The 18,467-nt window shown below is 39.6% G+C and overlaps 1 protein-coding gene across 1 annotated transcript in view; it reads right to left on the bottom strand.

The window, feature by feature from the left end:
* Window positions 1-18,467, bottom strand: part of mgat4b (alpha-1,3-mannosyl-glycoprotein 4-beta-N-acetylglucosaminyltransferase B) — a 212,697-nt gene that overhangs the window by 8,670 nt on the left and 185,560 nt on the right. Inside the window, exons 11-13 of the mRNA XM_049484199.1 lie at window positions 15,129-15,322; window positions 9,384-9,462; window positions 1,020-1,107 (exon numbers count right to left, since the gene is read on the bottom strand). Coding sequence (XP_049340156.1) covers window positions 1,020-1,107; window positions 9,384-9,462; window positions 15,129-15,322 — 361 coding nt within the window. The remainder of the gene's footprint in view (window positions 1-1,019; window positions 1,108-9,383; window positions 9,463-15,128; window positions 15,323-18,467) is intronic.

Here is an 18,467-nt window from a genome sequence, read left to right as displayed (position 1 = left end):
ACTACTTAACTAAGTAAAAAAATTACTTTAAGAAACGAAGGTCATTCAATCCAAAACATTTAGAACTTTGAAAGTATCCTCAAGTGCAGTCGCAAAAAAAATCAAAATGTTATGATGAAACTGGCACTTATTAGGACCACATTAGGAAAGTAGGACCAAGAGTTACCTCTGTTGCACAGGATAGTTCATGAGAGTTACAAGCCTTAGCCTTCTTCTCACTTAACTATTCACAGTTCTTGATATAAATTACATAAAGTAAATGATGTTCTCTTTAAAATATTAAGCAATCTTACTTTTCATATCCATCTTCTATAGTTTCAAAATAACCAGCATGGTCAATACTTAGTAAAAACCTTTTAATCAAGCATGTTTTGTATTATTAATACATGCAATAACATGTCTGTCAACAGGTACCATGTAACGCTGGCACAAATGGTTCAATCATCATGTATTGGTACTATAATAGCAACAGTACAGTCCAGAGAATGAACTAGATTTGGAATAATACTTTGTTTTCATTGTTTTATTATTAAATAGAGCCAAACCATACGATGGAATGTAAAATCAGCCCTTTTAACACTTTCAGTACATAATAAATGACTCTTAAATTATATATAATACTGTTTAAATCCCTACTGTATCATTACAGCACTAACAGTGTTTTTCAAGCTTTCAAAAGCAGTAGAGCTAAACACTTTTTGGGAATGTAAAACCAGCATGTTTAACACTATCAATAAATAATTTATGACTCTTAAATTACTATTCTATCAATACAGTGCTAAGTGTGTTATTCATTCAGAAGTAAGTGTATTATTATTGTAATGTAATGCTGATTTGGCCTCTACAAAATGTATATATAAAATATTTTAACTACTTTAAAAGTTTTAAAAAGTTGTTCAGACTCTTTATTGCATTAAATACAGAATCTTTAAAAAACGATATATCTAAAGGTATGCAGCATTTCTGCTGATATCAGTCTGATATCAGAGGCCATGTCGTGTGCGGCAGGGGTTTCTCACCTATTCTAATGAAGCCGTCCTCTGTGCGCTGGTACTTCGGCGTCCTCTCTCTTTCCTCCTTCAAGGCCTCTTTTTCTGATTGAATATTCTTAAAAAGAGAAAAAAAATGGTTAAATTACTGTAATCCTGAACTCACAAATGATCCACTAATATAACATTTTACACTCCAGCATCTAGCAGAACCTCTGCTTTAACTACCACCTCTCTGTTTTATTCCAAATAAATCCAGTGATCAGAGAGTGACAAATTACACAGCTCACTCCAGACTGCGCTCTCATACGCAGTAATATTTGTATGAATATGACATTCCTGTAATTTCACATGTACAGGTTTTGTGAGAACACCATGTTATTCTGGTGAGGTACTGTAGTGCTGAGCTGATTGATGCTTCAGTTTCCCTTTCATACAGAGTAAATCTGGGTCAATCTAACAGCATTCAACATTCAGAAAACAAGCACTGAAGCAGAGCACTTCTACAGTCCAGAGGTCTGTAACCTGAGGCACAACACTGTCCTTGAAGCTGCTAGTTGTAGTCTGAACACTGCAGATCCTCCTACAGGATGGCAGAGGTGAGAACGCAGCACATGCAGAACGGGTGCACTGTATAATATTCTGCCCACTGACAAGACAACACAGTAATATTAATACTGAGGGTAGAATGATTCACATATGCTTATATTCATGTATTTGTTCATGTTTTTTTTAAGGTTTGATTAGATTTTTGATATTTTATGAGGTAAAATATTGAGATTTATTGCTCAAAGAAATTGTGAATTGTAAATATTTGTTTATCTATTTATTTTAAAATTCAAAATTAGATATTATTTATTGTATGTGGAGAAAGTAAAAGCTCAGATTAATAGTGTATACAATACATTTCATAATACAGTAATTAATTTATTGATAAGTATTTACTCTAAGAGATTAAACGCAGGTTTGAATGCTAATTATTTGTCACTGGTTTATTTCATTACACTAGGTTTAAATTTTATATTCTTGTCAAATAATACTTGAGGTCAAAAATCTGAAAGGCTGACAATATGTTGTTTATTTACCTATATGAGGATAAACATTTAAAAATAAATACTCCAAGATAGTATTATTATATGTTTTTCTGCTTGTTTGTTTGTATATTGGACTCAATATGCTGATGGAATTTAAAAGGACTGTAAACATAATTTAAACAATAAAGTAACAAATTAATTAATAATTTAAAAACAAGCAAACGGATACAGCTGGGATGAAGGACTGATTATGTTACACAGCAACTGTTTATCAAAGCAAGAGACAAATAACCACTTTTCAAAGAATTTCCAAGAACAAGCCCCTCCCACTTCCTTCCTTCTAGTACTTGATGCTGATAAGATGGAGCCACTCTGATAGTGGTTTCCTGTATATGAGAGAGTGTTGGATGAGGCAGCATGTTAGCTTTTAATATGACCATCATATAAAATTCTGACCCTGACGTCTTCAAATATAGGCCTATAATCCAATACCTAGATCTAGATCAAGATTTTACACTCGGTGGACCCTCAACTGCTCAACTACTGATTACTGATTTACCTTCCTTCCAGCCACAACTTCCAGTAAGTGCAAACACCAGTACCAGGAACTGGGATCAAGGTTCAGATTAAAATAACTCATTCTATTGGTTTATATTTGAGGATTTTCTGGTTACGGCTCTGTCCCTTTTTGCTATTACTGTTGCCCTCTGGGTCAAAAGTCTCACTAGTGTATTTAGTGCTTATCTAGCCAGTGTGCTCTGTGTTACTCTATCAGTGTAGTTTGTATTGTTTCTAATTAGTTTATTGGTGTCAGAGGGATGAATGATATGGCCAACACATTTATCACAATATATTTATCATTTCAGTTGGTATGATACAAAATACAAGTGCAAGTACAACACAATAGACACTAGTCTCTACACACTTACTGCAAATTAATCTGCAAATTCCTGTAATGCACCCTGTAATAATGTCAGTCAGTAAATAATATACATATCCATTATTGATACATTTTATATTGCGATATATATTGTCCACTTTTTGACCTTTTTTTTTTTTTTTTTACAAATGCTCTAATATTAAATTAAACCACTTTTAATACTGACTTTAATGAAAAGTGATTTTTTTTTTACATGTATTGAACCCATAAACTGTTTAAATGTTTTTAAATTAATGAATGAATTCATTAATTTAATAAAATTTTAAGCTCATATTACATGCGTTCTAGAATAAGATCATTATTTTTAATAGTATCTTTTAAGAAAATTTTGTTTATTTATTTTTTTTGGAATAAGGATTCCCTAACTACTCAGATCACAGCAAAAACCTCTGACTTTTTTTCAGGCCAAATACAACACACTGAATCTGACCTGCATCAGCTCAACTCGACTCATATCCAGGCCGAGTGCTGCATCTGGTAACACTCCAGTTGCAGAGTATAATATAGGAATCAGCCCAAGGCTTTTGTGTCAACACACTGGTTGCCGAATATGATGCAGCAATGATCGGACAACGCTGCATGTAACAACACCCTGGTTGCCGAGTATAGTATGGGAACCGCACTGAGCTGCATGTGCCAACACCCCAGTTGCAGAGTATACTATGGGAATTAGACTGAGCCCTTTGTATCAGCACCGTGGTTGTTGAGTATGATATAGGAATCGGCCAAGCCCTTTGTGTCAGCATCCCGTTTACTGAGTATAAACCATGCTTGGCCCAATTCCACCTGCCCGATGCCGAGTCTCAGTTGATGCTGCCAAACATCAGCCACATTTGGGGCAATTCTTTATGCTATCTGGGTATAGTTACCCAAAGTTAGCCCTCACAGCTGCTTTACTGCCCCATCAACACTACTGACCACTGCTCACGGCCTCACCGCTCACTGATGTTCAGTATAAACACTATATATCCCCATAAAATCTATAATCCTTTTGAACCATACAGAAATATATCTGCCAGTGTTATCATTTGGACGTATCTGATTTCGGTACTGCCCCTCAGGGCTTGAAATAAAACAGCCCTCCTCCACCCCCCTCCACCTGACCTTCAGCAAACAAATCCGCAGCCAAAGGCTAAACGCCTCCCAGAGACAGCAGCTCAGGTGGATGTCTGCATGCACTTCCACGTCTGCTTTAAGCTGCTGACCTGTGTGATTATATGAGTGTGTGTGTGTGTGTGTCCTGTCTCCTTAGTAACCAGGACCCCTTGCTGTGCTGATGGCCAGTGAGGCGTCTCCATTCACTCAAAACTCTCCTTTACTGGATAAATACAGCTACAAGAAACAGAACCCCCTGACACACACACACACACACACACACACACACACACACACACACAAGCACTAAAGATTCGCACGCCCCCACAGGACGCACCCTGCTAATTTAAGCTTTCCGGCAAAATTCCACTAAATCTAAAATGTCTCTCCAGGGAGCTGAGAGAGGGATGAAGGGAACGAGAAGTAGAAGATAAAGAACGGCAGATAAAAAGAGTGGAAAAGAGAGGGAGACAAGAGAGAAAAAAGAGGGCAAGAAAAGGGAGGGAGAGTTGGAGATGGAGAATGATAATCATACTGGGGAAGAGAGAGAGAGTGAGAGAATGAGACAGAGAGAGAAGGGAAAAGAATAAGAAGGGAAGGGACAGAGAAACAAAAGACAAAATATGAGAGTAAGAGAAAGGCTGAGAGAGAGAAAAAGACCGAGAACGAAGAAGAAAATAGAAAGTGAGAAAGAGAGAAAATGAAGGAGAAGATAAAGAAGGGGACAGTGTGTGTGTGTGAGAGAGAGAGAGAGAGAGAGAGAGACAGACAGAGAGTGGGAGAAAGAGGGAGAGACTTTAGATGTAAGCACAGTGTTTGTTCCTTGAAAATCCTGCTATTAATCTTGCTGGGGAGAGTTCGTTTCCGACTATAATCTTAAATCACCACGACCAGCACTTCTCTTCCTCCCAGCCGCGATAAAATATCTTCCAAAAGCAGACACACACACACACACACACACACACACACACACACACACACACACACACACACACACACAGACCAAGCCATTCCCCCTGACCATTGAAGCACAGGAAGATTTCAGCACTTCATAAAACAGGAGAAATGTCTTTATCTCCAGCCTCTGGTTTCATCTCCTCTGTCTGAGCTCTGTTTCTCAGCTCAGGCCGGTGGGCTGCAGGGTAAGGGTGGGATGGAGGGTTAGGGTTGGCAGGGGACGCGGGGGATAGGCTGCTCAGCGTTGATATCTCTGCAGTGACCGCAGCCCGTGGCACCTCGCCTGGGGAACGCACTGCTATGACTCATGACTCACACCGCTCAGGTGGAACGCCAGCACTGTGCTAACACTGAGCTAACATCACACTGTGGGCTAATATTAGCTCCCCCTCACCCACCACCCAGCCTGTGATCCCTGCCAGAAGATCCGTTCACTTCATTTGCTTTTGTTAACCCCTAGAGGCCTAGCAACCAGAGTGGACCTGTAGAACACTGGAAAAGGATTTTAATGACTCATCTTTATATCTTTAATCCTCAGTATAGCGCTAAAGAACAATATATCGTCGGTCTTTAAAGAACCATCAGAGGTTAGTCATCACAGACAACACAAGCATTTAAATGATAAACTGAGGTATTATGGTTCTATACATGAGATTTACTGAAGTACCCTTTAGAAACATTCATTTTAATGAATGTATGCCTATTCTTTTTGTAAGGGGGCGCTTAAAAGATGTGTAAAAGATACTCCTTTTCCTCTTTCCTTAGTATCCGTATTTGAGTTCCTCAATACAAACCGAGAGCCAGCGGTTTGATCGACTTTCCCTTTAGTTTGTTTGGCGCCTTTGTTCTCGTTTTCCCGCCCTTTTCCTTCTCCTTTGTCTAAGTTGCAGCAGTGCTGCAGCCATTTTGTTTCTCCTCAAATAAATTCCCTCACTCTGAAAAACACACCACAACCCCTACGAGCAGTTTGCATTCAAGCATTTCACAGTGTGAAATGCAACCCCATTCTTGTCACCACTCTTTACTTTTGTTTATCAAGTTTTTTGTATTTATTTTGACATTGTGGTAATCTGGTCTGCACTTGAGTCCACCCTGGTGGAGATATCCATTAGGGAGTAAAAAATAAACATAGCAGCAATCCTGAGGTAATTCTTACGCTCTATTTGCATTGCTGTCCCGTTACACTTTTGCTCTTATTTTGTTGTAAATTAAATAATCATTATAGCACAATGAATGATAGCAAGTATTTAGCAACACCACAGCAACCACCTGGAAAACCAGATCAACCACAAAACAACACCATAGGAACCACTTTGAAACCCCATAGCAACCATCTGAGATTCCACAGCAACCACCCTACAATCACTTCAATACCATATAGCAACCACATGGCCTAGTACATCAACCGTTTAGAAACCACTTTGCAACACCTTGCCAACCCCCTGAAATACCACAGCAGCCACATAGAAACCATTTAGGTAATTTCAGGGCAGACTCTGTTCAAACAAATGACAGATTTGGGATTGAGTGTTGAGAAGCTCCATTTAACTCCATAATTTATATATATTTTACTAATCCACCACCAGAAAAGGAGCTATATCTGGAGAAGCTACTGGGGTTGGACAATGACCACAATAATTTATTAGTGGAAACAGGAGAGTTGAGGTGCACATTAAAACCACAGCTGCCCAAAGTGATTTGGGCAGCTGTGGTTTTATGTTTTTTGGATACAATCCGGGTTAGCACCCGAAAATCTCTTTCAGACAGCTTCCTCCTGCGTCCACAGTTAATCCTGTTGGATGTGGTTCATCCTTCTTGGTGGGTATGCTGACGTTACCCTGGATACTGTGGCTCTTGATACATCACAAAGACTTGCTGTCTTGGTCACAGATGCGCCAGCAAGATGTGCACCAACAATTTGTCCTCTTTTGAACTCTGGTATGTCACCCTTAACGTTGTGTGCATTGCAATATTTAGAGCAGAACTGTGCTCTTACCCTGCTAATTGAACCTTCACACTCTGCTCTTACTGGCGCAATGTTCAATTAATGAAGATTGGCCACCAGGCTGCTCCAATTTAACCATGAAACCTCCCACACTAAAATGACAGGTGTTTCAGTTTCATTGTCCAACCCCTGTATATTTAAAACATTCACACAATCCATTGTGTGCATGTTTTATATTTAGCTCCTTAACCCACAGATGCAGTATTTGCTCACCCATCCAAATCACTGAACTTAGGTTCCAAACACTTTCATGGCCACAGGTGTATAAAAGCAAGCACCTAGGCAAGCAGACTGCTTCTACTACCATTAATGAAAAGAATGGGTTACTTTCAGGAGCTCAGGGAATTTCAGCACAGTAACAGATAGGAAGCTACCTGTGCAACAAGTCCAGTCAAGGAATTTTTTCACTACTTAATATTCTACTGTTAACTGTCAGTGATGTTATAACAAAGTGGAGGCGACTGGGAGTGAAAGAAATGTGCATACTGTGCAGAGATCGACCGCAACAAGCCTCCAAACTTCATCTTCTGATAAACTCAAGAACAGTGCATAGAGAAGTTAAAGGAATGTTTTTTTATGGCTGAGCAGCTCCATCCATGCCTTACATCACCAGGTGCAATACAGTGTAAGTTAGCCAGCTATGTGGTGTCTCTGCAACACACCCATCTTTTTGTGCTGTGTTTGAAAGCTAGTTATAAATCCTCTGAGTAGCTGTAAATAAGGTGAATGTGTGAATGATGGGCTAGCATAGTTAATTACTTTATGATCAGTGTCCACAACAGTAGATTACCATATTATTCAGACTATAAGAAGCACCTAAAATTCTTTAATTTTCCCAAAAATCGTCAGTGTGGCTAAAATCTAGTGTGCCTTACGTATGAATTTTACCGGTCTGGTTGAAAGAAGCTCAGATGAATTACAGTGTATAGTGGAGTTAGAGCTGCTAACTGGGGCTGGGTAGCGCTACTAACTGGGGCTGGGTAGCACTGCTAACCGTGGCTGAGTACGATACTAACCGGGGCTGGGTAGCGCTGCTAACTGGGGCTGGGTAGCACTGTTAACCGTGGCTGAGTACGATACTAACTGGGGCTGGGTAGCGATACTAACCGGGGCTGAGTAGCGCTACTAACTGGGGCTGGGTAGCACTGTTAACCGTGGCTGAGTACGATACTAACTGGGGCTGGGTAGCGCTACTAACTGGGGCTGGGTAGCACTGCTAACCGTGGCTGAGTACGATACTAACTGGAGCTGGGTAGCGCTGCTAACTGGGGCTGGGTAGCACTGCTAACCGTGGCTGAGTACGATACTAACCGGGGCTGGGTAGCGCTGCTAACCGGGGCTGAGTAGCGCTACTAACTGGGGCTGGGTAGCACTGTTAACCGTGGCTGAGTACGATACTAACTGGGGCTGAGTAGCGCTACTAACTGGGGCTGGGTAGCACTGTTAACCGTGGCTGAGTACGATACTAACTGGGGCTGGCTATGCTGCTAACTGGGGCTGGCTATGCTGCTTACTCGGACTGGCAATGCTGTTAACACTCCTAAACAGGGCTGGGTAGCGCTGCTAACTGGGGCTTGGTAGCGCTGCTAACCATGACTGGCTAGCACTGCTAACAGCAGCTGGCTCTGCTGCTAACCGGGGATAGCTAGCACTGCTAACTGGGGATGGGTAGCGCTGCTAACCACAGCTAGTGCTCACCCTTGGACAAAATACTATAATTCTAATCTTACTGTAAATAAACAGAAGCGCTTTACTCACCCAAATAAACAAAGAGAAATCTAGCATCTAACATCCAGTGCTCGTTTGACTTTAAAAGAAAATGTTTTTTTTTAAGAATTACAGTTTTGTTTACTTAGCATGGCGACCCCTTTGCTCAATTCGATGTAGACATTCTTACTAGTGTTGTTTTTATGTGCCTTACAATCCGGTGCATCTTGAACATAGACCAGAAAATTGACAAACATTGATAGTGTGCCTTATAGTCCAAAAAAATACAGTACTTCCACTAATATAAACATTATTAATAGTGTAATATACAATAAATAAAAAAAATACAAAAACAAAAGCCGGAAATACAGATATGCCCCAGTGTCCACTTGAGTTGTTACAGGGTTAACTTGCCCACACCGAAAAACATGGCTTGCGTGTTGTGCCACGGGGGTTTACAGATTAAAGCAAGGGCTGAAAAGCCTGGAGCTGGGAGAAGCTCCCTGAAGCAGGCCGTGGCTGCCCTGAGGCCATTTGTACTGCAGGTGTGTGTGTGTGCTGTGGAGTTTCCTGTTTGAGTGTGAGAGAATTCAAAGGCACACATTCTCTCACACACACACACACACACACACACACACACAAATATATACACTCACATCAAACGGCAGCACCTCCACTGTAGTGTTGAAGAGTTTGTCTCCGGGGTGCTCAATGTTCCCACTGCGGAAGAAATACCTGCGCCACACACACACAAACACAAAACAAAGAACAAAACATTACGGTTAGAAAAACAGAAGTCACACATAAGCACTGCAGTGGTGCTTCACCAGAGAATGTTCTGATTGGCTGATCAGCATGGCATACAATCTGTACCTCTGCAATTTTACCAAACTACTACTAACAACAACCTAGAATAAAAAACATTCAACCACTACAAACAGCCAGCACAGGAATAAGGGTGGAAATCACAGGGCATCTTACAATACAATATTATCATGATACATTGTCCAATATATTGATTCTGCGATACTTGATATATCACAAGTCTCTACAATACTTTATGCCATCTGTGTAACTAAAGAGGACTAAATACTTTTAATTAAGCAAATACCAGAAATGTTGGATTTATTGGTGTCAGTTTCACAGAATTTATTAACTAATATACTTCATCGCAGGTTTATCCTATTCTTTTGATTAGTGCCACCATGTGGAGTAATGAAGCAGTAACTTTAGTCCAATTGACCCACTAAGGAGCAAGTCTTAGGAAGTTTAGAGCACCTAGGCTTCAATAAAAATATCAAAATGTATTAATAATATATTGCAAAGGAAAATTATACGATATATCACGATATTGATCCAACCCTAGACTGGAATGACATAGACGAGATATTCACATCAGACCAGATATGACATGTATGTGTAACATACACTGACATGCCTAAAGTCACGGGATAGCAGTATGTATCCTATATCTAAATTCGAGGCCTGTACAGTGCAGTAAGTGGTAACGATGAAACATCATAGGAGATGAAATCTTGGGACGCAATGCTACTTCCGGTCCCACGACTTTTGGCATGTCAGAGTATAGTGAATTAGGAGCAGTTTTGGGCACAGTTCTTGTTTCATTCAGTACAAACGGCAAGTTTGACTTCATACACACTGAAATACACAGTGGATCTCCCAGTGAAAAACGCTGCCATAAGAAACATTAGAAGTCCATGATTCTGATTAAACAATTTGGAAACAATTCCAGATTTCTTAAGAAGAGATTCAAACTAAACTGTGTTAAAAATGAGCAAAAGTACTGGATCAATAAGCACAATAAGAGGTCATTTCTATTAACTACATGGGTAAAAAAAAGTTTTTTTCTCAAATTAAGGGTATTAAAACAGAGTTAACTCTTCTTTTGTTGAAGTAAATGTCTCTACTGCCCAGGGAATTCTTTGACATATTTTAAATTTTGGAGCATTGTTGTGAGGATTTGGTTGCATTCAGTAACGAGAGTATTATTAAGGTCAGGTTGTTGGAAGATTACCATCACATTATAAAAGATAACAGTTCTACTGCTCCACATTTGGCATTAGGTCTGGTTGCTGAGAATAATGGATATAGGTCCTTTAAACTAAAATGTAATTACTAACAATTCGTTACCCAGGTAACATTATAATTTTGTCATCAAAACGATATATGGACATGATTTTAATCATTGACTGACCTTGAAATTATTATGTATGCTTGTCTTAGAAAGGAGAATCCACTAACTTGAATTTAACTTAAACATGAATAAAAAAAAACAATGTTAATAATATATTTATACATTTTAATAGTTATAGTTTAATAGTAACAATAACATTTTAATAGTTATTAAAAGGGAATAATTGCATTATTATAATAGTGTATAATTATTTTATTAGTGACATAAAATGGTCTTAAAATGCCAATAATATAGTTTATCACAATTATTTTTGGGACAATATATCATGCAAACAAAAGCACTAATCAACACAGGTCTAGGTGTTTAGCTAAAATTTAGCTATCTTTTCTATTCTTGGAAATATTCAGTGTTCTTATAAACAGACATAGACTGTGATGTCTATGTGATGTCAGGTACACCTCTCACAGTCTCAGATACAGTAGATATCTCCCATAGCCTCATAGTCTCCTAGGTGATTCAGATTTCCAGCTCTCCTCTAAACCCTACGGCTACGATCTGACTCGCGGATAGCTCTCTCTGCAGCTGGAATATCACTTTCCCCTAATCACACTGAGAGCTAGACTCCTGAACCTCCTCCTGGAGCGGCTGCTAGAGTGATCGGCAGATGTTTCTATTCTCACTAGCTTCAATTACTCCTCCATTAGGCCTGAAATGTATCTAAACTTTCCATTAGGCTCAGAAAGGTATGTGTGCATTGCTGCCATCTAAATGGAGCAGAGAGTAGAGCTTAATGCTGTAGGCTTTGTTCAAATGAGGCTGAGCAACGGGTCAAGCATGGAGCCGGCTTGTAGAAGTGAGTCAGACTACAATAGAGAGCATGAGAGGGGGTGTTTAGTGCTTGAGTGCATGTGTGTGTGTGTGTGTGTGAGTATACCTGAATGAGATACAAAAATACTGTTCATTTCTACACAGCTCAGCGTGAAAATCGTAATAGAAAAAAACAGATGATGACACAGCTGTGGGTTAAACTCTATGCATATTTGCTCTATACAAGTTAATTCATATGCATGCAGTAATCAGCCATAACATTAAAACCATCTGCCGAATATTGTGTAGGTCCAAAACAGCTCTGACCCATTAAGAACTGGACCCCACAAGACCTGTCCTGTGCTATATGGCTCCAAAACGTTAGCAGGAGATCCTTAAATATAAACAATGACTGGTGTGGGGCAACGACCTTCACACATTTTAACTGGCTGACCTTCTTTGAACCACTTTTGGTAGGTTCTGACCCCTGCATACCAGAAATACCCTACAAGACCTGCCTGATGTTTGGTGGGTGTTCTGACCCAGTTGTCTAGCCATCACCATCTGACCATTTTAAAGTGCCTTCAAAGATTCTTGCACTTGCCAATTTTTCCTGTAAGAACGTTAAGAGACTGACTGTCCACAATCTGCTTAATGTGTTAATCCCACCCATTAACATATTGCAGATTGACAGGCACTATTTAGCTACATTAGCTTTATCCATCTTATTCTGCCACGCCCACTTTCAAAAGCTTCTTCTGTATTTGTGTTAAAATATCTGGTCAGTTCATATTTAAGGAGTACTCTGGTCTAAAAAAAAGAACTTGAGGTGTTGTGAATCATGATAACGAGCATGAGCTTTTGTCAAATAGCCCGCCTCCTTTCCTTTGTTCCGTGTTAAATTGGCTTTGTGCATTCCTTAATACAGTGCTTTTAGCTGATGCTCCCACAACATTCACAATACTAACGATAGGGGAATAGCACCTACAATGAATTCTGTAGAAATGCAGGAGTTCCAGCTGTTGTTGGAAATATCTCTATAATTGTCACGAATGAGGGTGGAGAGGATGGTAAGTGCAGATTATAACTTTAATAACATAAAACAGAAAACTACAGCAAATAAAACAGAAAGCAAACACGAGAAAACACAAAACAAGAATACAAGACTGAAATAACTAAAATAACAAAGATGATATCAAAGAGTAATCAAAAACTAAGAAAACAGTAATACTAGAATCAAAAACCAACCTGACACATACACAGCAAGGTAGCACACAAAAGACTCCACACTGAACACTGAAACAGAGGGGCTTAAATACACAAGGAGGGTGAAGAACACCTGTGAGATTACTAACGGCTAGGGCGGGGCTAGGGCGGAGGCAGGACAATAACAAAACAATGCCATGTGCTCAAAAAAGCACATGGCTGGGAACACAAAACAGGAAAACAGAGGGCAGAAGCACAGAGAACCAAAAGAGGAAAAAACACAGGACAGACACAGGCTAATATGTGACAAAAATATTTATGCATTTTCAGTATATTAAATTAGCAATCTGTTCCCCCTTTCCTATCTATTTGTCCGTGCTTGTCAGTCGAATTATGAGTTAATTGCAAGATAGCAGTGCTGCACAACTACCTGAAGGTAATGTGTGTATAAACAATGTTAGTAATTTCTTAGTGCCTAATTTTAAATGTCAGGGCCATTGGAATTCTACCAATAGAGTGTGGAGCTAAGAGTGTGTTAATGCTGTAAAAATAGTAATTTCTTTGTTAATGATGTAAACATAGAGATTTCTTTGTTAATGATGTAAAAATAGTGATTTCTTTGTTAATGATGTAAAAATAGTGATTTCTTTGCATGCCTCTATTGCTAGCATTGTAAGCCTGTTGGAAGCATCGGCTAAAAGTGTTGTATTTCAGAATTTTTAGGATGAATCAAGGTAGGCTACCCAACAATAGTTCTCATTCATTATCATGTTTCACTACACCCCAAGTCAATTTCACAATGGATTTGTCCTTTAAATGTTTTATGGTTGAACCATGTTTTAAGTAAAAACAGTCTAAAGGGGTGCCCAGTTGTCCAGCGGTCTAAAGCGCTGCCACTATGAGCAGGAGGTCGCCGGTTCAAACCGTCACTCATGCAGCTTTGCCATCAAGCTTCCGGTGCTCAGAGGGAGCAAAATTAACCCTGCTCTCACACAATGAAAATGTTATTGGATTCCTGAAGCAATAAATACGTTCTAGGGGAGCATTCTCTCCACCTGAACAGCAACACAATGCGCTGCTTCTGAAATGGATTTCTGCTGGCATGGTTTGAGACCACTTGTCCCTTTAAAGGGAAAGGTCACTGCAGATCAATACATAGCTACTCTGATTGATCACCTTTATCCTGTGATGAAACATGTATATCCGGATGGGACTCAACTGTTCAGGGTAAAAATCAGGGTAAAAACCCATGCACAGGGCAGGAGGGGTCACTGAATGGTTTGATGAGAATGAAGGTGATGTAAATCAGAAGTTATGACCTTTACAGTTGCCAGATCTAAACTTAGCTGAAGAGCTGTGGGTGATTGTGGTTAGAGAGGTGTCTGTGTGAGCTTTATAAATGTTTATGCGAAATGCAAATGACTTAATTTCAAACCCGATTTGCCCTGCCAACAGATTATCCTGATTGGGAAGGGAATTGGAAGTGATTATAATATGTATGTATAATATGGTAGCATTAAAAAGCAGCTAAGAGTCTATCCTAAACATTTAGACTGTGCTTCTGAACTGATATTTTTGTACATGCTTGAGGGACACCTGTAGTGTGAGATGAATTCTGACCCAATTCTTAAATGGACACACTTTAGCCAATAGTAGCCCAGCTGAAAAGAGAGCTAACCCTTGCTGTATGCAAGTGGTCCATTTTTGTTGGGAGATAGGGTGATGTCTTAGGGCTTAATGTTTTCTTCCAAATAAAACATTTTCAGAGGCACACTCCAAATGGAGAGTTATCAGAAATCATGGCAGGATGGCTTAACACACTACCAAAGGAACCCACAACTGTCCTTTGTTAATTTCTTTGTTAAAAAAGATGCATGTAATCAATGCATTAAGTAATGTCTTTAAAGTAATATGCCTTGATATAGCTACATTTCCTCTTCCACCTTAAATTCACAGCAGCAGTTACAGAGAATGCTGTATTTAAGGTGGAAAGAAAACTTTCAAACATAGAATCTAGTGAATAGATAACTTTAAATAAACTTGGAAGTCCCTATTTATACCCTATTTTATATGGTATGAACCGTTATTCAGAGTTTGTGCTGTTTATCTACAGAAATAGTAAAAAGTTGACCCTTTTTCTCACACATACCCCATTTTAGCTTCAAATACCTCACTGTTCTTTTAAATGTGTGTATGGGAGTGTAGTGTGTGTGTGTGTAGTGTGAATGCTCACCTCTCTATGCGGACAGGAGTAAAGAAGCGGATGCGTATGAAGTCTCCAGCCACCGGCGTGAACGCCCAGAAGAAATCTTCCCCGAGGTATGCCTTCTCCAGGGTGAAGTGCTGGTACGTCTTCAGACTGGTGGTGACCTCTGCTAACGGGTTAGCATGACCTTTATGGAGAGTCTGCTTCCCAAAGTCCTTATCCTGCAGAAAGAGAAAGAGAAAGATAGAGGGAGAGAGATACAGAGCCTAAATTAAACATTTGGGGACTCACACTCTTTGGCATGCAAGAGATTGACCAGGCATAAAGTTAAAGATAATCTTTTATGGTTTCAAAATACAAACAAAAGTAATAATGCCCCACAGCAATAGTTTTGGACACCTTGTATAGTTAGTATTTATGATGGCAAATGGTCATTCCTAATGAGTAGGTGGGTTGAATGGGCATCTAAACTGTGGAGAAAAAAACTTCCCCTATAAGAACGGCTTTTTCTTTGCAGAATTTCCCGCATGGTGAAATGCCATGCCTCTGGAAAGCACAGTTTTTCTGCTGCAAAAATCGAATAAACACTCTTCCAAAAATGCACAAGAAAAGTGACATTCAAAATTGAGCAACTGGTGTTTAAAAAGCTCTAAACACTTCCTTACCTTTCCCCTGTCATAATTTTGACTGTAATATTCATAATTCATATTAATATATAATAATATTCATATAATTCATAGCCCTAACAAGCTAATTAACATTTTTTAACATTTCTGTTTTTCTCACTATATTTGTGCAGAACAAAAACACTTGCCCTGCGTATAGTGCTTATACATTATATTGCCAAAAGTATTCAATCACCCATCCAAATCACTGACTGTCACGCCACAATGCTCTCCTTCCACACTCCCGAACTCCACTTCCCGAAAACGCACTGGCGATGACGTCACCGTCAGCCGCTCACCTTCTCCCAATCGCGTTACGCTCCCCCGTTCAGAGTCACCTGTGTTCTAAGTTGTTCCGGTTCATAGTAATTCTAGGTTTTGTATATATAGGTTTCTGTTGGTGTCTGTACTTTGCGAGGTATTGTTGACTCGTGTTGCGTACTGAGCGTTTTTCCAAACCTTTTTCTGTCTGCCCTTTTGTTATGACCCTTTTTTCTGTATCACAGATTTTGCCTTTTGTCTTTGCTCTTATCGGATTTGTTACATCGTTGGACTGTCTTTCTGGTTTCGGATCTTGGACTGTTTTCCCTACTACATCTCCTGTTTTCGGTGTGAGTGTTGCTTATCCTGTTATCTGGCTGTATTATCCTGTTTATCACTCTGTAAATAAACCAGTCTTTGCCTTTTACTCGTCACTCCTATCTGTCTGCCGTTACAGTAACCTTGTGTCCCAATCATTTCCATGGCCACAGGTGTATAAAACCAAACACTCGGAGATACAAACTACTTCTCCTAAAAAGGATGAAAGAATGGGTCACTCTCAGGAGTTCAGTGAATTCCAGCGTGGTGTCATGGCTGGAGAGTATTCAGACACTCGCAGATGCAAACACACATATATTTTATTTAATGAGTAATTGGACAGGAGGGTAGCCAAAACAGGCAAGATCATCACCAGTAAACAACAGCAAGAGAGGAAAATCATACCATAAAAATCCATTGATTATACACAGGCAAGGCAATATCAGAGAGCAATTAAAAATCAAGGTTAGTAAATACAAAAACAGGATCGACAACGAGAGTTAACACAGGCAAGGAGAAATGTGTTGTACATGGATAATCTATCAATACTTAGCAAGGAGTGAGGTGTGCGTGAGGCTTTAGTAGGCCTCAGGACATGTGATTTCAATATCCGGTTGATTGACTCCCAGGTAGTGCCGTGTGCATTGTCATGTTGTGATCAGCAACAAGAGTGATGTGATTGTGTGATGCATTCTGGGCATTGTAGTCTGGAGATCACAGGCCGAGCTGAGTGTAGAAGAGACAGGAGTGCTTTCCTCACTACTCAATATTCCAAAGCCAACCGTCAGTGATATTACACAGTGGAAGTGACTAGGAATGAAAGCAACTCGTTCTGTCAACATATAATAACAGGGTTTGATCAGAGGACGCTGAGGCACATGTTGTGCAGATGTTACTAACTTTTAATCACTACAGACCTTCAAACTTCATGTGGCCCTCAGATTAGCTCAAGAACCGTAGAGTGTAGAGTATATAGAATGGGTTTCCATGGCTAAGCGACAAATCACAGATGAGTGGATACTTATGGCAAAATAGTCTACCTAGGACTTTTTTTACAATTCTAAATATTATTATATCATATATATTGTATATATCAAATAAAATGTTGCCCCATTTACTTCCATTTGGAAATGCTGCCACAAACTGTTCATAGTAAGTATACACATTTTACATATGTATAATAAAGTCCCAATGTAAGTAGCTTTTTTAAATACTGTAAAACATTTAAAAATTTTACTTTGTATGAATACACGATCAGCCATTACATTAACACCACCTTCTCTTCTTATTTTTACACTCATTGCCTATACACCAGCTAAACTGGCCATGAAGGAGTATTTAGAATGTAAGAGTAGAAGCCAGCAGGTGGTGTTAATGTTATGGCTGATGGTTGAAGATTCACAGATATCTGTGGTTGTGTACTGACTGATTAACAGATGGATTCTCTGTATGATTTACAGACACTGTTACTTATTATAGCCAGGCCAATAAAGAACGGACAGAAGGAGAGATAAAAAGAGAGTGGTCATATTTTGTGGACAAGATAGAAGTGGAGGACAGGAAGAAACACCTGAAGCATAAAACAGAAAAACAAAGATAGCAGACGAGCAGACAGAGGTGATAAATATAGAGGCAGAGATAAAGAGGGTAAATAAGAATAAAATGATAGCTAGAGGAAGGATGAGAGAGATGAGGGGTTGTGGGTTGCAGAGTATGGTAAGCTTCACCACACAGGTTAAGATTCTTCTGATCAGCAGGCGGCCCACAGAGGAAAGCTGAATCAATAATACATGGGGTCACTCAGGCACTGACCACTGCAGTGATTCTCTCAGCCAGGCAGCAGGAGGATATAGAGAACAAATATCACATCTGTGTCTTTTTATCTATTTCCCAGAGTACCCACATTCGCACAGGAGCTTCTGAAGGCTTGGTAGTGAATATACTATAATCTGTGAATGCTACAGTGAATGCTATAACCTGTTAACATGGATGCTGAAACGCAAGCAAGACATCCTGTGATGCTCAGACCATGCAGGTATAAAATGTGTGTGAAACTGGCCTTAGGCAATTCAGCCATGCATCCAGTTGTATTTTACACAGGCCTGAACTGTTGATACAAGAC

The sequence above is a fragment of the Astyanax mexicanus genome, chromosome 10, assembly GCF_023375975.1.
Source record: "Astyanax mexicanus isolate ESR-SI-001 chromosome 10, AstMex3_surface, whole genome shotgun sequence".
In the NCBI taxonomy this organism is placed as follows: Eukaryota; Metazoa; Chordata; class Actinopteri; order Characiformes; family Acestrorhamphidae; genus Astyanax; species Astyanax mexicanus.
The sequence above is the reverse complement of the archived record's forward strand: the minus strand, read 5'-3'. Positions and strand labels throughout refer to the sequence as shown.